Source organism: Lepus europaeus, chromosome 8, assembly GCF_033115175.1.
Source record: "Lepus europaeus isolate LE1 chromosome 8, mLepTim1.pri, whole genome shotgun sequence".
NCBI lineage: Eukaryota > Metazoa > Chordata > Mammalia > Lagomorpha > Leporidae > Lepus > Lepus europaeus.
In genome coordinates this window covers 18,001,828-18,027,551 of record NC_084834.1, presented here as the reverse complement: position 1 = coordinate 18,027,551, position 25,724 = coordinate 18,001,828, and the positions used below count along the sequence as shown (strand labels likewise).

The 25,724-nt window shown below is 42.6% G+C and overlaps 1 protein-coding gene across 4 annotated transcripts in view; it reads right to left on the bottom strand.

Moving 5' to 3' along the window:
• Positions 1 to 25,724, bottom strand: part of PSD3 (pleckstrin and Sec7 domain containing 3) — a 611,013-nt gene that overhangs the window by 248,794 nt on the left and 336,495 nt on the right. For all 4 annotated transcript variants that reach the window (XM_062199432.1, XM_062199434.1, XM_062199435.1 and 1 more), the window contains one exon: positions 25,116 to 25,205. In XM_062199432.1, coding sequence (XP_062055416.1) covers positions 25,116 to 25,205 — 90 coding nt within the window. The remainder of the gene's footprint in view (positions 1 to 25,115; positions 25,206 to 25,724) is intronic.

The window sequence follows — 25,724 nt, the reverse complement described above, 5'->3', positions numbered from 1 at the left end:
CCAAGCAGCCTGAGAACACACTCTCACTCCTCTCTCCTGAGCAGGACACAGGCCAGCACACCCACACTAATTGGGAATTATGTTCATTATTAAATAGTAACCAATTACAAGTACACCTTACCAAATCCCTCACTGATGGGCACCTGTAATACTCTCCTTCCTTAGATACTGTAAACAATTCTATAATTAATGTCTTTGTTCACATGAATTTATACATTTAACTATCCAGCATCTTTTTTCTTTTCCTTTTGAAATAATTTTAGATTTATAAAAAAAGTTATAAAAATAGCATAAAGAGTTCCTATATAGCTTTTCTCCCAGCCTTCCCCTAACATTTATAGCTTACATAACCATTTAATAATTAATCAAACCAGAACACTAACACTGGTGCAATGACTTCTTTTTTTAAGAATTGAGAGGCAGAATAATAGAAAGAGAGGAAAAGACACAGAGAGAGAGATCCTCCATCTGTTTGCTTACTCCCCAAATACCACAATAGCCAGAGCTAGGCGAGGCCAAAGCCAGAAGCCATGAACTCCACCTGGCTCTCCTACATGGGTGACAGGAAACCAAATACTTGATCTATTATCTACTGCCTCCCAGGTACATTAGCAGGAAACTGGACTGGAAGCATGCAGTAGCAAGGACATGAACCAGGCACTCCAGTATGGCTTGTGGCATCTCAAGCAGGGGCTTACCCCTCTGTGCCACAACACTCAGCCCTGGCACAGTTTTCCTAACTAAACTACCGACTTACTAGAATTTCCCCGGTTTTCCCATTACTGCCCTTTCCTCCTCCAGGGTCCTATCCGGTTGTTAAATCTTTTTGGTCTCTTCCAATCAGTGATAATTTCCCAGTGTTTTCTTGTCCTTCGTGACCCTGACACTTCTGAAAAGACTGACCAGTTGTTTAGAGAACACCCCTCAATTTGGGTTTGGCTTACCTTTACTCAGGTTTACAACGAAGCCAGGCACCTGGGGGAAGGACCAGGAAGGTGCTGCTCTGTCCCTCCTGGTGCCTGAAGCTTCACGATGCTGCCATGTCTCGATCTCGGGTGGGACCACTTAGTTATGAGGGTACCCGTGAGATGTCTACCCTGTGAAGTTACTGTAATTTCCATTGGGATGATTATTTTGGAGACATACTTTGGAACTATGTATATAGCTGGTTTCTCCTCACACTTTCAACCATCAATTTTATTAATTTATAAATTTATTTATTTTGTTTCTGAAGCAGGAGACAAACAGGGATCTTCCATCTGCCGGTCCATTCCCCTAAATGCCTGGAATAGTCAGGGCTGGACTCGGCAGAAGCCAGGAGCCAGGAACTCCATCCATATCTCCCACATGGGTAGCAGGAACTCACCTACTTGAGCTACCCCTGCTGCTTCCCAGGGTGCACATTAGCAGGAAGCTAGAATCAAGTAGAGCCAGAACTTGAACTCAGGCACTCTGATGTGGGATGCATCCCAAGCAGTGTCTTGGCTGCTGCCCCAAACACCCGCCCCTCTGTCACTAATTTTAGCACCCATCAATAGCCCTTTTCTGTGCAACAATTAGTGGCCTCTTTGACTAATGCTTTTTATATTTTTTTTTAATTTTTTTTAAATTTTTTGACAGGCAGAGTGGACAGTGAGAGAGAGAGACAGAGAGAAAGGTCTTCCTTTTTGCCGTTGGTTCACCCTCCAATGGCCGCCGCGGCTGGCGCACTGCGGCCAGTGCACGGCGCTGATCCAAAGCCAGGAGCCAGGTGCTTCTCCTGGTCTCCCATGGGGTGCAGGGCCCAAGCACTTGGGCCATCCTCCACTGCACTCCCGGGCCATAGCAGAGAGCTGGCCTGGAAGAGGGGCAACCAGGACAGAATCCAGCACCCCGACCGGGACTAGAACCCGGTATACCGGCGCTGCAAGGCGGAGGATTAGCCTGTTGAGCCACGGCGCCGGCCCTGCTTTTTGTATTTTTAATTAAAAATGTTCTGTAATAAGAGGATACCCTGGTTCTCCATTTATTCAATTGATATTTGTTTTATTCCCTGGTTATAATCAGGTTCTATCGCTTTACTGCTCACACTGTCCCAGCACTGGCCATTAGGAACTCCTGCAGGCCGGCAGGTTGTTGTTTTGGCAAGCCACCCATGTTTTTTGAGCACTTCCTTACCTTCTGGCACCACAAGATGTTCCAGGCTCATTGTGTATTTTCCTTCTCCAGGACCAGAAGAAACCACTTCTCGACCACTTTCCCAAGGACTCCTGGCTTCCTTCACTGGTAAACAGAACTTAGAACCTGGGTCTGGATGCTAGGTTGGTCACTGCTATTGAAGTGTCACTGACTGTAGAGCTACTCGGCAGGCAGAGGTGGAAAACGCATGTCACAAGCCCACACATACACACCTATCTGCATTTCGGCATCTATCTGTACATTACAAATTGTCAGTCCATACCAGCTCCAGCTGCAACCGACACCACCATGTTCACTTCAGCCTTCCTCCTTCTTCTTATTCAAAATGTCTTTCGCCCACAGGCAGAATCTTGGCTGTTACCATCGTATATTTGCCTATCATACAATCTTAGTATAGATGTAAGAGTTTCAGAACTGCTAGTTTACACCCTTGTGAAAAAGAAATCTACTAACTACAGCAGTGTTTGTGTACTGTTCTTTTTGTCTTCAGTCATACAGTACTTCATTAAAATTCTTTTTTTTTTCAAAATGCAATACTTCTATAGTTTCCCATTTCTGTCAGTGTAATTACAAACTACGGCATCTGTAATACAGTTAGGTTCATTTGTTCTGATTTATATTTTCACTTTGGGTTTCCCTCATATCCCAGCTGATTTTAATCATTAACCTATGTGTCCAAAAAGCTATCTACAGAGCCATGATTTCATCTAGCAAATGCACAGACACACCTGGTGAAGCATGGATATTCCCTTTATGTGTACACACAGGAACGTGTGTGCCCACGCTGTGTGTTTTTAAATGGAGGTGACATCTTTGCCTATAGGAAATACTGTGAAGCTGGGAAACCTGTTGATTTTTGAGGTTTAAAAGAGAATTTCAAATACAAATATTGGCCCCGTGTTTCTTAATAATAGTAATTTTAAAATATGCCATACATTGGGTTAGATCTTTTCATAAAAAAAATATGTGACACTTGCAGGAGTGCTGACATCACTTACTGGAAATTGACAACACTGGGGGATCCTTAGAGTCAGCTTTTATTTATGCACTGAAAACCAATGAAAATATAAGAACCCAAGAACTTAAAGTTCTACCTAAGGACTTTTTATTAGTTTAATTTAATTTTTTTAAAAAAATCAGTCTTCCCTGGGCAGGGGGCCAGAGGGAACCAGACATACATGTGGCTGACATGGCAGATGGGCAAGGAAATCCACTGTCACAGTCACAAGTACCATGGAAATATGAAGAAGAAGGGAAGAGTGACAGTAATCTTTCAGAGCCATCAGAAACACTGACTTTACATATCAAAGTGGGAAACTGAATGGAGAAAGAGAAAATGACAGTCCCAGTGCCTCTGAATAGGAAAGCACAAAGCTTTAACCAAAACACCAGCAGGGTGAGTGGCAGGAGGGATCCAAGAGTGAGACTGCTGCTTGGTAGAGAAAGCTAGGCTCCCTTGCAGGTGCTAATCAGCCAAATTTACTACCACATGAATTACTCAGTGTAATGTTTACTCAGAACGCAGAGAGCAACGCTCAAACATGTAAAAAGCGCAGAAGAAAGGGTTCCATTTGGTGGCCTCTGATCCCTGAGATAACATCACCTTCTGGTGGAAAGTAGGAAGAGAAGAACAGAAAGCAAACAAACAAACAAAAAATAAAAACAAAAACAGTGGTTGGGGCTGGAGTTCTGGTATAGTAGGTAAAGTCGCCCACAATGGCGGAAGCCCTGGAGGAAGCTCCTGGTTCTTGGCTTTGGCCAGCCCAGTCCTGGCTGTTGTGGTCATCTGGGGAGTGAATTAGTAGATGGAAGATCTCTCTTTCTCTCCCTCTCTCTTGGTAACTCTGATTTTCAAATAAATAAATAAATATTTTCTTTAAAAAGTGGCAAACTGGGGCCGGCACTGTGGTATAGATGGTAAAGCTGCTGGCTGCAGTGTCAGTATCCCATGTGGGTACCAGTTCGAGTCCTGGCTGCTCCACTTTGATCCAGCTCTCTGCTATGGCCTGGGAAAGCAGCAGAAGATGGTCCAAGTCCTTGGGCCCTGCACCCATGTGGGAGACCTGGAAGAAGCTCCTGGGTCCCAGCTTCGGATCAGCTCAGCTTCAGCTGTTGCAGCCATCTGGGGAGTGAAGCAGAGGATGGAGGACCTCTCTCTCTCTCTCTATCTTTCTTTCTCTCTCTCTCTCTCTGCCTCTGCCTCTCTGTAACTCTGCCTTTCAAATAGATAAATCTTTAAAAACAAAACAAAACAAAAAGGCAAAAGATAGACAAAAGGCTTTGGAAAGATCATGAAATCTTTAGGATACACCAGACATATTAAGGACAAAATGTGATCACCAAAGGAAAATGATATTTGTTGAATCCCGGTAAGACCCTTTGGCTTTCTGCCATTGTACCTTCCTTTTGCCATCTAGTTCTCTTATCCTGCTTTCATAAAAACACTAGCTAGCTGCTGGTTGAACTGTTTCAGCCTTTATGTATACATCCTTTAGAAGGTCATAAGAACAACCATAGGTAGTCATATTCTTAGTATTTTTAAAAGGTTGGCAGGAAATAGTCTATGGCTTTTTTGTATAGATGTATGCCTTTCAAGACAGAAAGGTACAGATGATCCTTTTTGAGAACTTATAAATAAATTGGGTGAAGAGGAGGATGAGTGGTGCGCAGTAACCCTAACAAAGGTGGGTCTTCCTTTGTGTGGAATTACTGCAAGAATCAGTTATAAATATAGCTCCGATTTCTAGGCAGGCAATGAGGAGATTCCACACACCACAGCATCTTTCACAAACCACGATGCCACTGATGCTCTATCATCTGCCAGAAGCAGGGTATGAAGTCCACCAGAAGTGGTCAAAGCGGGAAGTGAGGGCAGTAGACGCACAGAATGCTACAATCCTGGTTTAAGTCAGCAGATTTTAAGTTTTAAAAAGTTTAGAAATGTAGAAATAGCTTTTTAGACTTTCATATCTCATTCTATTTAGTCTAACAACCAAAGCAAGGGTGAGAGAAAAAGAGTCACCCAACAGAACTGCCCTAGTCCTTTTAGGAATAATATTTCTGTGCTCTTAAGTGTTCATAAACCTTTTGACATCCTTCCTATTTTTCTACCTTGATCTAAAAAAAACCTGGCCTCTGCTCCAGTGGCCTGAATAGCCCAGTGTGAATAATGGACACACAAGGAGTGTGTTCATGGGATGAGGACTCTCACCCCACACTGGCATCTGAGCTGTCACTCCCACCCAGAGATTTTCTATGCTGGCTCTATGACACGCATCAGAGTCACCTTTCAAAGATGACTCAACGCTGCCATCTCACAAGTGGCATCCCAGATGCTCCCCAGCTGGACGTCAAGCCTCTTGCATCTGAAAGCCCACAGAATGCTATAGTGTATGCAGAATTCTAAAACACAGGCCCCCAACATTCCTGTCCCCTGATCAATGAATCAAATGTTCATCTGGTCACTGCTGGGAAGTGCCCTGACAGCTTGAACCAAGGTTACTAATCAGCTGGCCTTAACACAGGGAGAGTGTGTTCATTACTGTCCAAGTGGGCCCAGTGCAATCATAAAAGCCCTTCAAAGCCTAAGAGGAAGGCAGAAATGTCATTCAGTAGACACATCAGCAAGAGAACCTGGGTGGGGATGTAAGACGGCTCTACAGAAGGAGACCATGTGACCCTAGTCACTGCTGGCTCTCAAGACAGAGCAAGAGGGCCACAATCTAACTGTGACTTCAGGGGGCCAGTGCTGGGGCTTAGAAGGTTAAGCCTCCACCTGCAGTGCCAGTAGCCAATACGGGTGCTGGTTTGGGTCCCAGTTGTTCCACTTCCAATCCAGCTTCCTGCTGATGCACTTGGGAAAGCAGTGGAAGTTGGCCCAAGTACTTGTACCCAAGTGGGAGACCCAGAGGAAGCTCCTGGCTCCTGCTTTTGGCTAGAGCTGGACCAGGCCAGTGTGGCCATTTGGAAAGTGAACCAGTAGATGTAAGATTGATTGATGTATCTCTCTCTCTCTCTCTCTCTCTCCTTCTATTTCTGCCTTTCAAACAAATAAATAAATCTTTAAAAATAAACAAAACAAAACAACTTTGATTTCAGTGTTATGAAACCCAGAATGGAAGAACCCAGTGCCACCAATCCAAACCTGTGACCAACAGAGCTGTGAAATAATAAACCTATGTCGTTTCAGGTGACTAAATTGTGGCAATTTATTACCATAGCAATAGAAAACTGATGCACTCTCCTCTGTATTTTATCCTCTTCATTAACAGTCAAATCTCAGTAAGCATGAGGACCACCTGAGGGGCTCTTAAAAAACACACACAGACCCCATTACCAGAGTTATGAAATTTTAAGGCAAAAGGGAGAGCCGGGAGAAGTTATGAAAGTTTTGTTTATATCTTCCCAAGTGATATTTCCCCCTACATGTATTAACATTAGCAAAACCCATGCTTTGGATTGAAAATGACTTGGTCCCCCCTGGACTTACGCAAGGGTTTAATTAGAAACTCTCACATGAATGCCACTGACAGGATGGAAGATAGTCTGGCTTCAGTGTTCAGAGGGGGAGCCTTTGAAAACTGGTCATGAGTGAGGCACTCCCATGACTTAATCCTGGTGGCTTTATAAGGTGAGAAAGACCACACAGATACAGACATGCACACTGCTTATCTCTGCAATGTGATGACCTGTGCCAACTTGAGACTTTGCCAGAAAGAACGCCATCACCAGATGAGGCCCCCAGACCTTGCACCGCCCGAACCATGAGCCGGAATAAAGCTCCTTTCTTTCTAAGTGCCACGCTTCATGTATTTCTTTATAGCAGTGAAAGCTAATACATTCCACAAAGTCCCTGCCTGTCACTCCCAGGAAATTCCCATGCTCACATCCTGAGTAAACCACTGTTCTGCCTACCATGTGTTAGTTGTGCTTGTCCTAGAACTTTACATAATGAAATCTCAGCGCATACGCTCATGTTGTGTCTGACAGCAGTCCATGCCTTTTCGTTGCTAGAGGTACTGCCTGAGTGTACCACAGTTTGCTTGTCCATTTACCTGCTGATGGACACCTGAGCTGTTTCTCAGTTTGGGGCTACGATGAATATAGATGCAACTATTATTCTTGTAACAAATGCTTTCATTTCTTGAACTGCTGGATCACAGGGGAGGCATATTCAGTTTTATAACAAAGGACCAGATCTTTCTCCAAAGTGCTTCTGCCACTGTGGCAAGTTTTCCATCTACATAAGAATATTTCAGCCTCCTACATTTTCTCTCCTGCCCTTAATGATTTTAATGTATAGCCGGAGTTTAAAACTACTACACTAGATTTAAAAGTCCTCCAGGACAGGATTTATGTCTTACTCATCTTTTCTTCCTCTACTATATTTAGCACAGCCTCCACCATGCAAGAACTCATGAATCTTATTAAATTTCATCTTGATACAGCTTGACTTTTGCCAAACATGGCAAATCTACTAAGTATGCCTTCTATACCTGAACACATTTGGTGCACCATTTGAGTACAGCATGTCAGAATTTGTGCAATAATTCAGTACCTGTTCTTTACCAAATCCTGAGCCTCATGAGGCCCCGTCTGCTGTCTTGTCTTATTAAGGATGCACCCCTGAATGCAGCCACAGAGTCAGGCACAGAGCTCGGCCATGGTAAACAAATGCTGTGCTTTGCATAAATAAAAATTCTTTCTCCTAAGCTTTTTGTTTATTTTAATTAAAACAATAAATGAACAAGTCTGCCCTTGGGGAGGGTGGGCTAGTGCATGGCTCTTTATATTTGGAGAGAGCATAGATCTTTCTGAAAATCTGATTGAAAGTAGAGATCCTCATGCCAAAAAAAAAATTGAGGGAGGGAGGGAGAGAGAGCAGGAAAAAAAACAGCTCTGTATATACATTAAGCATATAAACACTGCTATGCATGTTTCCAAAGTGCACCTAAAATCTACCCACTGTCAGACAGCCACCAGCGCGTTTCATATGACACTGCACTCATTTTTTCAACAAGTATTTGTCAGGTATCTGGTTTATCCAAAGAATTATAGTAGGTGTGAGACCAACAAGACAGGATCTCTGTCTTTAAGAAAAGAGGCAGACACCCACCTGGGAGACCAGGATGGTAAGGAGTCCCTGGCCTAGCTTTGGCCTGGGCCAGAATTGATCATTGTGGCCTTTTGGGGAGTAAACCAGCAGATAGAAGATCTCCCTGTCTCTTCTCTTTCTGTCCCTTTGTCTTTAAAATAAACAAAAATAAATATGAATATTCTTTTTAAAAAAGAATAGAGACAGGAAAGGGGCCACACACCAGTTAAAAGCATACTATCTTTTTAAAGATTTCTTTTTGTTGCTGTTGTTTTGTTTTGTTTTGCCTAGGTCTGTAACACATGAATTATAACCTAAAATACAAATAATCCTGCAAGAAAGATCTTGGGTATGCTGATTTATCTATGACTTACATTGCTAGGAGTGAAAAAAAAAGTAATGAGGAAAAGAAAAGTGAACAGTTTACCTATCTTGCATTCTCAGGACTAACTGCCTTTGATTGCTTCTGGAATTAAGCAACCTAATGGTAAAATGATTTGCCTTATAGCATATCCTGATTTTCTTTGGAGACCTTCTTTAAATTGCATTCATAGTGTCCAATGAACAGGATGGTTCTTTTCTTCTGGGAAAAAGTACAAAGCACTGAAATTGTCAACAGATAGTGTGGGGAGCTAATGAGAGAATTACCAGGAGGACATGTCCATCTGACCAGGGCACACAGTACTGCGAAGAGCAAGGTTCACACACAATCAGTTCTCTGTTCCTGCAGGTTACACATCCCCACATTCAAACACAGAACGAAATCCTAGAAATAAGACTGTGGTGTGGGCTTTTGCCACAGCAGTTAAGATGCTGGCTGGGACGCCCACATTCTGTGTCAGAGTGTCTGGCTTCGAGCCCTGGCTCTATTCCTGATGCCAGCTTCCCACTAATGTGTACCCTGAAAGACAGCAGGTGATGCTTCGAGTGACTGGGTTCCTTCTACCCACATGGGAGACCTGGATTGAGTTCCCTGCTCCTGGATTTGGCCTGGCCAAGTCCTGGCTATTGAAAGCAGTTGGGGAGTAACCCAGCAGATGAGGAATTTCTCTATGTCTCTGACTTTCAAAATAAAATATTTTAAAAAGATTTTTAAAAAGAGTGGGCCAGCGTTATGGTACAGTGGGTAAAGCCGCCTCCTGGGACGCCGGCATCCAAACAGGCACTAGTTCAAGTTCTATCTGCTTCACTTCCAACCTAGCTTCCAGTTAACAGCCTAAGAAAAGCAGTGGAACATGGCCCAAGTGCCTGGATCCCTGCCACTCTTGTGGGAGAACTGGATGAAGCTCCTGACTCTTGACTTCAGTCTAGCTCAGCCCTGGCCACTGGGGCCATCCAGGGAGTGAACCAAGGATAGAATATTTCTCCTTTGTCTCTCCCTCTCTCTCTGTAAAATTGACTTTCAAATAAATAAATCCTAAAAAAAAATTTTAAAGAAATAAAATTACACCCCATCTTAGACATGCACAGATTTTTTTACCATTCCCTAAATAATACAAGCTAAGAACTATTTACTTAGCAGTTACGTTGTATTAGGCATTCTACATAATTTAGAATGATTTAAAGTAAACAGAACAGATGTGCATCGATTCTACACAAGTATGCCATTTTATACCAGAGACCTGAACATCTGGGAATAGTGGATACGGAGGGATAATGGCGCCTGCAGCATCCAACACTTCCTTGTAAGGTCTGAATTAATGTGGCTTCTGGTATTTCTCAGAAAGCAACACTTCAGCACAAAGACTGTGCTACTGTCTATGGGATGTCTGAGCGAAGCGGCAAGTGTTAAAAAGAACTAAGACAAAAAAGATACAAAAATCTTAAAACAACAACAATAAACATCTGATACTGACAGGGAACGTAATTCAAGAAAATTTCGGGGCAGAGAGATTGATTTTTCTATATTAGTGGATGAGGCCACTTTCTTTAAATGCCAAAATATTTATAAAAACGTATTGTTGGCAATCTTTCCAAATCTATTTCATACCCTGTCTCCTTAATTAAATGAATTATATACAATGTAACATTTCTGATGACTCATTAAGCACACTGATTCCTTTGCTATGCTGTAATAAGCACTCTCTAAAGCCCTCAACTACAGCTGGGCTCACCCCTCTTCACAACTCCAACTGCAGCATTCGCATCCCCAGTGCCCTAGAGAGCTTCATGTTCTCTTTCTCTCGCTCAGTCTCGCTCTCTCTTTTAAAGATTTATTTATTTGAAAGGCAGAGTTACAGAGAGGCAGAGGCAGAGAGAGAGGGAGAGATCTTCCATCTGTTGGTTCACTCTCCAGATGGCTGCAACAGCCGGAGCTGCACCAATCCAAAGCCAGGAGCCAGGAGCTTCCTCTGGGTCTCCTATGTGGGTGCAGGGGCCCAAGGTCCTGGGCCATCTTCTGCTGCTTTCCCAGGCCACAGCAGAGAGCTGGATCAGAAGTGGAGGAGCTGGGACTTGAACCGGCACCCATATGGGATGCTGGCACTGCAGGCGGCAGCTTAACCTACCACACCACAGCGGCAGCCCCTCATGTTCTCTTCATGTCATTAAAATCACCTGTTGCTGCTGACCACCACATATCAGAGCAACAGCACTCCCTTCAACCACATCCTTCTCATGCATGGCCACACTGGGAAAACAGCTTGTGTTATACTGGGTTTGTTTTAGAAGAATTAATTGGATGTGTGTGTGTGTGTGTGTTTTTTTTTTTTTTTAAAGCAAAGAGATAGCTAAGAGATGCTCACAGGCACGTGTCCAGCCCAGCCCTTAGTTTTCAGCAGTTTTTTTGTATTCTGCTCTCTACCTGTGACTGGATGGCCAACAGCTTATGATGTAATAGGGAAGCAGGTACAGCCAAAAGCTGTGAAGTAAAAATTATGGTTATTATTAAAAATGGGCTCTCACTGAGGGTCTGACTAAAATCCTTAAGTTAAAATTACAGACTCTGAAGCATCCATTTATTCTGGCTGTTTGAAGTTATTTTATTTTTAACTTTTTGCTGGTTTTCACTTCTTTTGAGGCTTTTTTTTTCAGACCACAGACACACACATAAATGAAGCAAAACAAATTGTTTTCCTTAATGGGATGATTTGACTGTACCGCTGCAAATGCTCTGAATTAAAATCCATTGCCCCATATCCTTGATGGACATAGAGGACAGTGTATTTACCCTTGGGCTGTGGTCTCTGGTGGAAACACAACACTCTGAGGAACATGCCAGTCCCTTTTAGGATATCACAAACAGAGAGGGTGGCTTACATTCACAACGTAATCAATTAAATTCATATAAACAATGCATGTCCATGCTTGAGCCATAGGAGCAGCAATCCTGACGGACAGTGTTATGATGCTTTAGAAAGACTCCAAACATCTGTGTTCACAATGCTATGGACGCATCTGGATATGCAATTCTGCAGCACCTCTTCACAACTCAGTGAAAAATAGAATCTGTCTGGGAACTCTGAATATCCCATCACAGCACCCTTAATGATCACTACTACCCCCACTCACACTTTCCTCAGCTCTCGGTCTTTCTTTTTTTTGGAGGGGATGGAGTTAAAGACCTGTTTGTCTTTTCAAGCAGCATCTGTTCTGTTAAAACATTCTAAAAGACTTCTTTTTGGTAGTTTTTTTTCTTTTAAGCATGACCATGATTTGTGTATCTTCAGACACTTCAAAGTATTACTTTCATTATTGTCATCATTTTTCATTCAAAGCCTGAACTGCACCAAAGGCAGCATGATTACTCTGCCCGTGGTGAGTCACGTGATGGAAAGCAATAGCAAGCTTGCAGGCCTCCACGGGGAAGGTGGAGCAGAAATGCAGCAGGACTCTCATCACATAACTCAGCTTGATCTATTGTACTGAAAAGAGACAGCAACATTCCACATCCAAGTCAGAACCTTTAAAGCTTTTCTCATAACAAGCTTGCTAACATAGCTTTTGATGGAACAAAGACATATGCCTCAGCCATTTTAGGTGCTTGCTACCTCTGCCTTCTTTCAAGAGACCAGTTCAGTCTCACATCCTGTATGGTTCCCCACCCCACCCCCTGCATGCTTCCCCAGGTTTGGCAGCCATTGGCCAAACTTGAAGAACCAGTATGGAGAAGCTCAGCTCTGCCTACTGCCCCCTACCTCAAGCCCCAGCCCACCCAGGATATGAAAGGGGTCTGGGCTCTGCTGCATGTTGCCTCTGTGAGTCTGACGGCCGTTGGTAGACCTCTGCAGATTTATTTTCTCTGAATAGATTCAGTCTGGCTGCGAGTTCACATTCCACCTCCCCTCTGTTCTGCGCCCCTTTTCCTTACATCTGATGCCTCCTCCTCGGAGACACCAAATCTGCACTCTTCCTAACCGCTTTTCTCTTAGAAGCCTCTCGTCCTACACCAGCATAAGCATCCAGGACCTTGCCTACGGAGACACTGTTGCTACCAGGTTTCCATGACCTGCTCCAGGAGAGAGCACACCTACTCTAGGAAACAGTTGATGCTCTTTTTTTAGCAACACTTAAATATCACCTGAAGTTCCTATTTTCAACTATATACTCTGAATATAACTCAGATCGAGTATTTTTGAGAATTCACTGAGGCTTTTCATTTATAAAATGTTCAGACTTTTTTTCAGATTGAGGCTTGCTTCTTCATCACAGCCCTTTGGAATTCATCTCTTGAGAATTGGTACTATAATCAAAGCAGTTCCTTCCTGTCTTCCATCCTATCCTCCTCCCTTCCTTCTTTCCTCCTTTCCTTTTTTTTTTTTTTTTTTTTTTTTTTTTTTTTTTTTTGACAGGCAGAGTTAGACAGAGAGAGAGAGACAGAGAAAGATCTCCTTCTGTTGGTTCACCCTCCCTAAATGGCCTCTACAGCCGGCGCGCTGCACCGATCCGAAGCCAGGAGCCAGGGGCCTCCTCCTGGTCTCCCATGCGGGTGCAGGGTCCAAGCACTTGGGCCATCCTCCACTGCCTTCCTGGCCCACAGCAGAGAGCTGGCCTGGAAGAGGAGTAACCGGGACAGAATTCGGCGCTCCAACCGGGACTAGAACCTGGGGTGCCGGCGCCGCAGGCAGAGGATTAGCCTAGTGAGCCCCGGTGCTGGCCCTCCCTTCCTTTTTCAATCCCTCTTCAAAGAAAGAGAGAGACAGAAATTCCATTCACTGGTACACTCCCCAAATGCTTCCAATGGTAGGGGCTGGGCCAGAGCCAAAGCCAGGTAGCCGGGACACAATTCAGGTATCCCATGTTGGTGGCAGGAACCTAACCACTACAGCAATCATTACTGCTGCCTCCCAGGGTCCATGTTAGCAGGAGGCCGGAGTTGGGGATCAAACTCATGCACTTCCAAGTCGGAGGCAGCCATGCTAGTGGTATATTAGGCCAAACGCCTGCCCCAAAGCAATCTCTTGGATTTAAATCTGATCACTGACTAGTCTGGCTACTAAGTAGACACTTCTTCATCCACATTAACACATACAATATGAAAGTTAAAACTTAAAGAGATGTGATTTCAGGGCCGGCGCTGTGGCTCATTTGGTTAATCCTCTGCCTGCAGCACTGGCATCCCATATGGGCTCCGGGTTCTAGTCCTGGTTGCTCCTCTTCCAGTCCAGCTCTCTGCTGTGGTCCGGGAAGGCAGTGGAGGATGGCCCAAGTGCTTGGGCCCTGCACCTGCATGGGAGACCAGGAAGAAGCACCTGGTTCCTGGCTTCAGATGGGCACAGCGCCGGCTGTGGTGGCCATTTGGGGAGTGAAACAACGTAAGGAAGACCTTTCTCTCTGTCTCTCTCACTGTCTATAACTCTACCTGTCAAATAAATAAATAAATAAATAAGAGATGTGATTTCAATTTACAAAGAAAAAAATGATGCCAAGAACATTTCCAGCACTTAGCTAAAATGATCCTTAATGATCTCCTATGGAGTTGTTCAACTTTTTTACCATGAAACATTTTGCTCAGAACACATTTCACGATATCTTTGGGCGCAAAAGTGAAATACAGCAAGTAGTGCTGGTCTAGCTGGGGGTAGTGACAGGATGGGTGGGCAAAGGACATTTAAGGTCTCCAGAGGCAAAACTGAAACTGAAAATATAGGCACAGGCCGAATCTTAATTTACAACGAAGTGAAATGATCACTTTAAGGCCCGCCAGTAGTCAGCAGCAGTATGAAGACAGCAGTGGAGAGCCCAGTGACTTCAGCCACAAGAATTAGAGCATTTCTGGACAGATTCACGTGATACCAGGCACTTAACACACCTCATCTTACTTAATCCTCACAGCCACTCCTGGAGGAAGGTACCATTACTTCCTGTTAAGTTATCCCTGTTAAGTTGCCTGGCCCAGGTAAAGCATCAGATCTGACATGACTCCACACTGCTACGAGCCTTCATGACACTCTACCAGATCCAACTCACATTAACTGGGAAGAATTGAGGTTTTCCTACTTGTGGAGTGCCTTCTACTCCACGTAGAAGCATCACAAGCAAATCAGGAAATGCCAGGGGCAATCTGAAAACAATCTAGCAACAAAAACACTCTTTAAGCTCGAAATAATTCAATACTTAGTACTATTTCCCTCAGTACTGTCCCTATCCAAGCCACTACTCCTTCCCCTGTGGATGGGTGCAACCACGAGACCTATTCTCTCTACTGTTACCTCCTCCAAATGTTGTTCCACAGCCTGAGAGTAATAACAGGTTCCTCTCACTTTCCAGCTTTCAACTCATCAAAACAATCCCACTGTCTTTTTCTTAACACTCCAGTTAAAAAGCACTGCTACAAAGTTATATTGAGCTGCTAATCATGATTTTTCAGTATTCTGAAAGAATTACCAGGAGTAGCAAAATTTCATTAAGCTCATTTTTATATGCTGCCCAACCTCTTACTAAAATACAGAAATTGCTCCATTTACCTTTTTTGTCTTATTCATTTTTTTCACTGAAAATTTTATTGGGATTATCTATAGTTTTCCAAGTAGCTCTAAGAAATACCCTTGCACCATTTACCCAGTTTCCTCTAATGGTAACATCTGCAATGCTAAAGTACAATATCACAAACTACAATATTGTCATTAATAAGGGGTGGGCATTTGGCAGCAATGGGGTCACCCATATTCCCTGGGTTGGAATCTCAGCTCTGCTTTCAATCCAGCTTCCTACTAGTGCATATCCTGGGAGGCAGCAGGTAACGGTTCAACTACTTGGGATTCCAGCTATCCCGTGAGAGACCTAGATTGAGTTCCTGGCTCCTGACTTTGGACGGTTCCAGGCCAGCTATGACAGGTATCTGAGGTGTATACCACCGATTTACATTTTCCTGCTCTCTTTCTCTCCCTTTCAAATAAAATAAATGAATGAAATTTTTTTGAAAAAATTGACATTAGTAAAAATATGATCTTATTCAATTATCCCAAAACTCACTGATAATCATGGAAGCAAAGACAAAAGAAGAAGACAAAATATGGGTGTCAGGCAGGAGAGATGACCACCTCGTGTTTTATGGTCAGCCTTTCAGAGAAATATAGAAAAGTAGGACAATTGTCAGCAATAAATTCTCACTATTCTCCTGGGTTGCAAGGGTCAGATTAGAGGGGCAGATGGAACACAGGAACTGAGCTGGCTGGCCATGTGCCCTAATTCAGAAGAACCCAACAGCTCTTGCTGTTGCTTTGTTCTTTTTGGAGTAGGAACCTAATAAAAAATTGTAGAGCTCTAAATCTTTAAAGGTCGATTGATTTTTCTGCTGTTGTTTATGCCTATATAGGGCTGTAACTGATTAAAATGCCTAATGGTTATGAACCTGCATAGCAAAATATTGTGTTTCTTCCCTATACAACAAGATGCATTAATCTTTATCTAAAATGTATTCTTCCTTGTTGACCTTCTGATTCTGCTTAAATACTGCCCTCCTGGTTAATTTTTCCTTTATTTTCATGTTATTTTTCCATAACAATACCAAATGAGAAAATTACATGTAGAACAAAACATAAAATGCTTTCAACCTACTGGACATGTTAAACTATAGATGCAGCAAGTCTATACAATCTTGGACACTTTTGAAAGAACCTTGCCTAAATTCTGTCCTTTGAGAAGATAAGGAAAAAAATACACTTGAGTAAGATCATTTTCAGGGATTCTAGCCACTAGAAATATAACTGTTTAATTCACTCCTGTCTTTACCACCACATTAAAGGAGTGGAGCACATGCATCCTACTGGATCAGGCAAACAGATTTTCATCCTTTTAGTTAACTGTGACTCCTTCCTGCACACCCTAACATATTTTACCATTTACTACACATCTGAGAGAGAAAAAACAATTCTTGGTGTTCCCTTAGGAGGCTGTAATCTAATTTCAAAGTTAACAAATTCCCAAGTAAAGGAGACAGAAGCAATGCCTACACTTAAGAATTAAATTCCAGAGAAAATTCTAAAGTTAAACATGCCTAATATGTCTAATAATCTGAAAGGTCTATTTACCTAGCTATTTAATTATTTCCAGTGATACAGCCTTGTAACTGGAACTATTCTTACAGCTATTTGTGGTTTTAGCCATATTTAGGAGGAAGTATTTTTAAAACACTCTTCAAAGTGTGTTAAGTTTGGGATTTTAGTTCCTTATCCTGGAAACGTTCAAAAGGTTTGAAGTGTTGGGTTTTATTTTATTGTTTCTCTCCTCTCCGTCAATAAGATAAACATTTTTAAATTAAAGAAGAGATTGTTCAGCTTTTTTTTTTTATTTTCCCTTGACACCTACTTAATTCAATCACTGCTCAAAAACAAATTAAAGATCTAACTGTGACTAGGATAGAAATATTAAGGAGAACATCACTTGAATACTAAATTGCAAGTGACCATAGGAAAGGTAGAGTAGAATATAATTGGGGTGGGGGCCGGCGCTGTGGTGCAGTGAGTTAAAGCCCCAGCCTACAGCACCAGCATCCCATATGGGCACTGGTTCGTGCCCTGGCTTCTCCTCTTCCAATCCAACTCTCTGCTATGGCCTGGGAAAGCAGTAGAAGATGGCCCAAGTTCTTGGGCCCCTGCACCTGCATGGTATATGTTTTGAAATGGCTACTTTATCTCTAAATATTTAAATAACTGGTGGCCATCACCCAAAGTCCCTGTGCCCTTCTGTGTATGTCAGAGAAATGAAGACTTATCAGCCACTAGAATTGAAAATGGAAAACAGATTGGATTGAAGACACAAATGAGGCTTTTCAGTTAAAACTGGGAACAGATTTTTCCTATGAAACTCAGAAGAAATAAAATTTAGGGAACAGGGAGGCAAAGGAGAAAGTTTGTTATATTTTGAGATAAGATGCATTCAAGGAAAAACATCAATGGGCAAATAAAAATTGTATATATTTGTGGTGGACAATGGAATTTTTGATTATATGTATATATTGTGGAAATCAAGGTTTTAACATAGCCATCACCTACTTTTTTTTTTTTTTTTTGTGGTGAGAACATTTACAATCTATTCTCTCAGCAATTTTTAAGCACACACTGCAACAGTGTTAATTATAGTCACCAGGCTGTAAATGGATCTCCACATTTTACTTATACCATTTCATCAAACCTGTCTGCTCTTTAAGCAATACCCTCTTCCCCATCCAGTCTGATAATCCCCATAACCCTCTCTGATTCTGTAAGACTGACCTACAAGTAAGTGAGAATATGAGGTATTAATCTTTCTCTGCTTTTTTTCACTTGGTAAAAAGCTTTCCAATTTCAGGTCCTTCCTGCTGTTGCAACTGACAGTCTTTTCATTTCTTTCCTAAGACTAAATAGTGCTCCATTCTGCACTGTGTTTGCACTTTGTTTATTCACTCAGCTACTGATGGACCCTCAGGTTAACTCCATAGTCAGTCTACTATTAATTTTCAAACATGATTCTGCAGGGTAAAGAACTTCAAAAATATGCACATTATGACCAGCCAATACTTCACTTTTCTAGGTCTCAGCCCCTGATGATAATGGGTGTATGAGGTCCTCAGGTTGACACAAAGGAGCCCAGAGGCCAGGCTGAAATACCAAGAGTGCCAGTTTCCTGAGGCTTCAGGCCTGGGCCTTTCCTTGGGAGAGAGCATGAGACAGTGGTAGACACCAAAGAGTTTTCAGTCTTTTCAAATAATACATCTCCACCACCATCCCCGGATTATCCCGAGATGTCAAAAAGACGGTAACGAGTTTGCTTCTTCAAAGATCTTCAAGATGCAACACCTAGTGGTCCTTAGTACCTACACTCTTGTAACATCAAAGACCAAAGTTGCTAAAGACCCAAATAAAATATAAGATATAAAAATGTAGGGAGAGAGATAGTCTAGGGAAAATAGACAAGGTAGAAAGATAAGGAAAATAAAGGGCTAACCATGGTTCATTTTCAGGTCCAAGTTATAGATGGTTCCTTCCACCTAGGAGAGGATAAGCTTATGAGGCCATAAAAATTACTAGGTTAAAAAAGCATCTGGTCCGTGTAGGTAGAAGTCTTGTCTGGTGGCACTAATCCTACTTGGCCTTTTGAGTTGTAAAGCACCATAATCCAACCACCTGCAAGAAGGAATGGGGTCACATTCCAGTCCATTTTGAGCTAGCTGATGTCTAATGTAACGACAGTATTTACATGAATCTTCCCACAGTCAACCAAGAGAAAGGAGGGACGGGTGCTTGGGACAGCAATATGCCTCTGTGCTATACTGCAGTACCTGGGTTCAGTACTTAGCTCTGTTCCTGATTCCAGCTTCCCACTAATGTGCACTCGGGAAAGAAGCAATGACAGCTCAAGTGGTTGTTTCTGCCACTCACATTGGAGACCTGAATTGAGTTCTCAGCTTCCTGCATGTCCTGGGCATTAGGGGAGAATGAACTAGCACATATACTTCTCTGTCTCTCAGAAGGTTCTACCTCCACAGCTGGCCCCCAATTCACATTATCATTCTCTCTCTACTCACATTCCTAATAGTTTTTTTTTTTTTTTAAGATTTATTTTATCTATTGGAAAGAGTTATAGAGAGGGATGGAGCCAGAGAGAGAGAGAAAGAGGTCTTCCATTCTGTTGGTTCACTCCTCAAATGACTCCCACAGCCAGAGCTGAGCTCATCTGAAGCCAGGAGCCAGGAGCCAGGGGCCAGGAGCTTCCTTCGGTCTCCTACACAGGTGCAGGGGCCCAAGGACTTGGGCCATCTCCTACTGCTTTCCCAAGCCATAGCAGAGAGCTGTATCAGAAATGGAGCAGCTGCCCGGTTGCCCCTCTTCCAGGCCAACTCTCTGCTGTGGCCAGGGAGTGCAGTGGAGGATGGCCCAAGTGTTTGGGCTCTGCACCCCATGGGAGACCAGGATAAGCACCTGGCTCCTGCCATCGGATCAGCGTGGTGCGCCAACCGTGGCGGCCATTGGAGGGTGAACCAACGGCAAAAAGGAAGACCTTTCTCTCTGTCTCTCCCTCTCACTGTCCACTCTGTCTGTCAAAAAAAAAAAAAAAAAAAGAAATGGAGCAGCTGGGACTTGAACCGGGGCACATATGGGATGCCGGTATTGCAGGCTGAGGCTTTAACCCACTGTGCCACAGCGCCGGCCCCCTTAACAGTTTTAATATTTATTACAGAGTTGCAGGTTTTTTTTAATAAATTCATCACAACCCAAAGCAGACCTCCCCTTTCTCGTTTTTCTCCACCTTGTCCCCAGTGATGCCTGGCAGTGAAACACACACACCTTGTGGGACAGAAAGGACTTGCAGAGCCATGAAACATGCCAAGTAGTTTGGTATAACTGTCCTGATTTGGGATGCAATAGAGAGGAGTAACTATGAGCATATCTTTGTGTGGCAGAGGAAGCAGCAGATGAGATAGAAAAATAACCTAAATAAAAAATACAGCAATTCTCTTAGCTGTACTGCGAAGGTCCATCTCACACAGCACCTCCTCCCAGCCTTTGAAGACCCTACATAGTACTCTATCTCTGGATATCCAACTTCAATCTGTGTCACAGGTGCATACAATTGATGCTGTAATCAACTTGTATGGAAGAACAAGCTTATTTGCCAAAGCACTAAGTATCTGTTTAGGTTATTTTAGTAAACAACAGAAATTGCAGGGAAAACTGTAAATCATAAAAGAAAAAAAAAAAGGATGGAGGGCACTCGGTGTATCATCTATTTATTTCTCCAATGTAGGCTAAGGCAAATTTGGAAGCAATTATTAACTAAATTTCTGAATTACAAGCTTGAGACCAGTTTCTTACTTATGTTATGAACTGTTACTTCTTAACCACTTCTCTTTTAAGAAAAAGCAAAAATACAGTTTGTACTTTCATTCTAATACAGCAGAACTGTGACTTCAGGAGAGGAGGAGCCCTCTATGTTACTCTGAGGACAAGTGCCTGTTCGGTTCCAGCAGTTTCTCCATGTCCCATAACACCTGGTAAACACAAAGTCAATGACTCTAACTGTGTAAACACATTGATCAAGACATAAGCCCAAGTATTATTTCTGTTCCAAAGAAATGTGAAGAGACATAAATCTCAATGTTCCTTTTGACCCAAAGAAATCTAAAAGTAATAAGAAGCCAAAGTGTAATAATAAAAGCTTCAGTGCAGGGTCAACATTGTGGCACAGAGGATTAAGTCACCGACGAAGACGCCTGAATGCCACTCCACGTTCCAGCTCCTCTGCTTTCCTTTCAGCTTCCTCTTAATGTGCCAAGGAGACAGCAGATGACAGCAAAAGGGTGGGTTCCTGCCACCTAAATGGGAGACTGAATAGAGCTACCAGTTCCTAGGTTCAGCCTGGACTGGCCTCAGCTTTTACAGGCATTAGGGAGTAGGCCAGGAAATGGAAGATGTCTCTCTCCCTGTCTCCATCTCTGTTTATCCCACTCTCTTTGCCTCTCTGCCTTTCAAATAAATAAGTAAATCTTTAAAAAGCTTCAGTTCAATCAAGGTGACTTGAAGCATCTTTTGGTATTGATTCTAGCATTTTCTTTACATTTTTATGAAGAAATCTAATAAAGTACACAAACTTCCTCTTAACTCATTAACAAAAAAAAAAAAACAACTGTTAAGTCATGGATGCCTATAATTTTGTGGGTTAGAATTTTTTGGGTTAGAATAGAAGTGGAATAAAATTAAAAAGCGGCTGGCACTGTGGTATAGTAGGTTAGACATTTGCCTGTGGCACCAGCATCCCATAGGAATGCTGATTGAAGTCCCAGCTGTTCCACTTCTGATCCAGCTCCCTGATAATGCACCTGGGAAAGCAGCTGGAAGATGGCCCAAGTGCTTGGGTCCCTACACCCATGTGGGAGACCTGGATGGAGTTCCTGGCTCCTGACTTCAGATAAGCTCTGGCTGTTGCGGACATTTGAAGAGTCAATCTGTGGATGGAAGATCTCTCTCTCTCTCTCTCTCTCTCTCTCTCTCTCTCAAGCTCTGGCTGTTGCGGACATTTGAAGAGTCAACCTGTGGATGGAAGATCTCTCTCTCTCTCTCTCTCTCTTTTAGATAAAAGTTAAACAAATCTTTAGAATGGGGGTGGAAGAAGATAGAACTGGGTTACTCCAAAACTTCTAAGACAATATCGAACTTTTTTGTGTTTATCTGTGTGTAAGTATCTGAGTGGCATGGATATAATCCTAGTTCCCCTAAAATTCAAATAGCTAGCCCATCCAATAATTTATCTCAACAGAGATCACTATCACAAGAGAAAGGAGAAGGGGGAAAATGAGAAAGAAAACAAATAAATAAAAACAAAGAATGCAAAAGAGAGCGCCAGAGGGAGATGTGGAGAGAAACAGGAAGGAGGAGAGAAGGAGGAAGAGGAAGAGGTGGGAAGGAATGGCACACAGAATAGTAAAATGAAATGCAACCAGTTTGAAGAAAGCCTTCCTTGTTGAAATCTGCAGTGGAGACCATTTCTGCTGAAATGGAACATTCTCGCTTGCATTGCGGAGGCTTATTATGAAAGGTGATCAATATTTCACTTGACAATTTCCATGCTAACAACACTGTCACTTTCAGTGTTGTTCCACCTGTCATCTTCCTACAGTAAATAAAGAAGAATATAATATGTATTTCCCCTTAGGCTTATGAACATAATCTCAATTGCATAACTGCAACAAATCATCTGGCAAATTCTTGGCAAAGAAAATAAAAGAACATATGTTCATCAAGGTGAGCAGTAACCACTGGACCGTACATGGACTACACGTGGCTTCCAGCAGCTTCATCAAACATGCTCTAAATCTATCCAATAGTCTATCCACAGTCATGAAGATTACCATTAGCCTACCATTAGCATCTAAAAGATCGACAGTGAAGATCTTCCTATTGACTCTCATTTCTGACATAAATTGATATAAGTCCCCCAAATCTGTTCTTGGAGAGACTCCATTATTTTCTCTGTTAATACCATGGACTGAAAAAAAGACTCATTAACACTGTACAGCTTCAGTGCAGTGAGCATCACTTTTTTTTAAAAAAATTATTTATTTGTTTGAGAGGCAGTGTTAGAGAACAGAGAACTCCCATTTGCTGGTTCACCCCCCATATGCTCACAATAATGGCTGAACACGCTGGTAGCACAGCAGAGAATTCAATCCAGGTCTCCCTCATGGGTGGGAGGAACCCACTTATTTAAGCCATTACTGTTGCCACTTAAGGTCTGCATTAGCAGGAAACTGGAGTCATGAGCCAGAGCTGCACATGAAATCCAGAAACTCTAATATGGGTCTTCTAAGCTAGGCCATAGAACCACCCTTAGCCTTCTTTTTAACACTTAGTAGATAGATAAGGTTTCTTTTGGAGTCAGATCCTTTAAATGAATCTGCTAATAATGGTAACACACTTGAATCACACTATAATTTAAAATGTACCATTGAAAGGTAAGTCTTTTATGTAATTTCTAAACTGTATAAACTAGGTTCTACCAAACTTGAAGACAGATACTATGCAAAATGAAAGAGGTATTAAACATAGTATTCTGAGATTCTAAGTCTTACTGACTTAGAATTCCAGTTTGTAAAAAAGTTACAAAAGCAGCCGGCGCCGCGGCTCAGTAAGCTAATCCTCCGCCTAGTGGCGCCGGCACACCGGGTTCTAGTCCTGGTCGGGGCGCTGGATTCTATCCCGGTTGCCCCTCTTCCAGGCCAGCTCTCTGCTGTGGCCAGGGAGTGCAGTGGAGGATGGCCCAAGTGCTTGGGCCCTGCACCCCATGGGAGACCAGGATAAGCACCTGGCTCCTGCCATCAGATCGGCGTGGTGCGCCGGCCGCAGCGCGCCTACCGTGGCGGCCATTGGAGGGTGAACCAACGGCAAAGGAAGACCTTTCTCTCTGTCTCTCTCTCTCACTGTCCACTCTGCCTGTCAAAAAAATAAATAAATAAAATAAAATAAAAAAATAAATAAAATTTTAAAAAGTTACAAAAGCAGCAGACAGAAAAGTACCTTTAGCTTATTAATAAGGATGAAAGTTTTCAGGGCAGAGTAGCAGGTTAAGTCATTGCCTGCAATGCTGGCATCCCATACTGGCACTGGTTCATGTTCTGGCTGCTCCACTTCCAATCCAGCTCCCTGCTAATATGCATGGGAAAAGCAACAGAATATGACCCAAGTGCTTGGTGCCCCTGCTACCCACACGAGGGCCCTGGATGAAACTCCTGGCTGAGCCAGGCTGTTGAGGCCACTTGGGGAGTGAACCAGCAGAGAGACAATGTCAGTGTCTCTCCTTCTTTCTGTAACTCTTTCAAATAGATAAATAAATAAATATTTTTAAAAAAAGTAAGAAACAGGAATTCTTGGGGCCAGCATTGTGGCGTAGTAGGTTAAGCCACAGCTTGAGACACTGGTATCCCATGTGAGCACCAGTTCAAGTCCTGGCTACTCTACTTCTGATCCAGTGCCCTGCTATTGTGCTGGGAAAGCAGTGGAAAATGGCCGAAGTGCTTGAGCCCCTGCCACCCTGGGTTCAGTCTGGTCCAATCCCAGCCATTGCAGCCATTTGGGGAGTGCATCAGTGGATGGAGGACTCTCTCTCTCTCTCTCTCTCTCTGTCTTCTCCTCTCTTCTCTCCTCTCCCCTCCTCTCCCTCCCTCCCTCCCTCCCTCGGTCCCTCCCTCCTTTTCTGTCCCTCTCTTTCTCTCTGTAACTTTTTCAAATAAATACATAATTTTTTAAAAAAAGTTCTCGAATAAATATGAATTTTCAAAAGGCTAGAATCAAATAGAAATGTGTAAAAACCACATTTTCAACATACACATCTTACCCTGCAACTTCTAAGATATTCATTATTCTGTATTTGATTAAACATACAACTCATTATAATGCTGGTAGAATGTATGAATTCTAAAGTTGATTTTGTTGTTTCCTTGAAAACAATCTGATGATGGGGAAAAACATGCTGATTGGGAATGCAATTAATGCAGGCACCCTAAAATTACTCAGAATTTAATTTAATCTATTTCCAGTGACAATCTGAACAGCCATATGAGAAGGGACTGAGCATAATTAGAACTGTTTCCATTACAATATGCAAATACGTTTTTGTTTCCATAGTGAACACGCTTTTGTGACATTCTCAAGTTCTGATGGTCTGCTCACAAAAACTGTCCACTATTGGCATCACCAACAATTCCAAATTTAGCCTTATTTCAGTATCATTGGTTCCATTGTAGACTTTAGGAACTACTGCAGCCAGGAAAGTTTGCAATTCAAAGCATCAAGGACAGAGTCCGGTAGAAATAACACCAACATAAGCAAAGCAAAGAACAAGACAGAGATTCTTAGCTTATTTTGGATTAAGCAGCAAACAGTCAATTAAAACGCATGCATGCTTCAAAAACTAAAAGTTCAGTGCTTACTTTCAACAGATCCTTGGGGAAATCAGCACCTTCATTTACCCCTTGGAGATTTGCAATGAACTCTTGGCAGGTCATCTTCCTTCCAATATTCTGCAAAACAAGCAAGTAACACATCGTAATGGACATTCATAGAACTGGTATTGATTCTTCAGTAAATGACTAAGCAGAGCCAGCCGGATTTGGTTTTTGAAAACATGAATACATATATACATACACAGGTGTACACATGCATGCATTCATAAGACAATTCTAATGTGTAAGAAGTACAGATGGCCTATTATGCTTTTAAAAGTCTCATTAAATATAAAAAGCAAAATTATGACAAACCAATTATGACAAACCCTTATTTTAACCTAGGAAAAACCCCTGAAAAAATTCTATGCAATATTTATGTAAATAATAAATGATAGAGTTCTTATAACTAAACAATAACACTCATAAGGGATCTGAGGTCTACCCTCCTGTCACAATCTCAAGCTGCTGGGAGAGGAAACAAGACTCCTGGGCGAGAGACAAGCAGTTATTACAGTAGCCAGGTTACCAGCATTACCTTGCTCAATGCTCTACTTCCCTGAACCCCAGTTCTCACAGAGCAACTTGACAAATGCC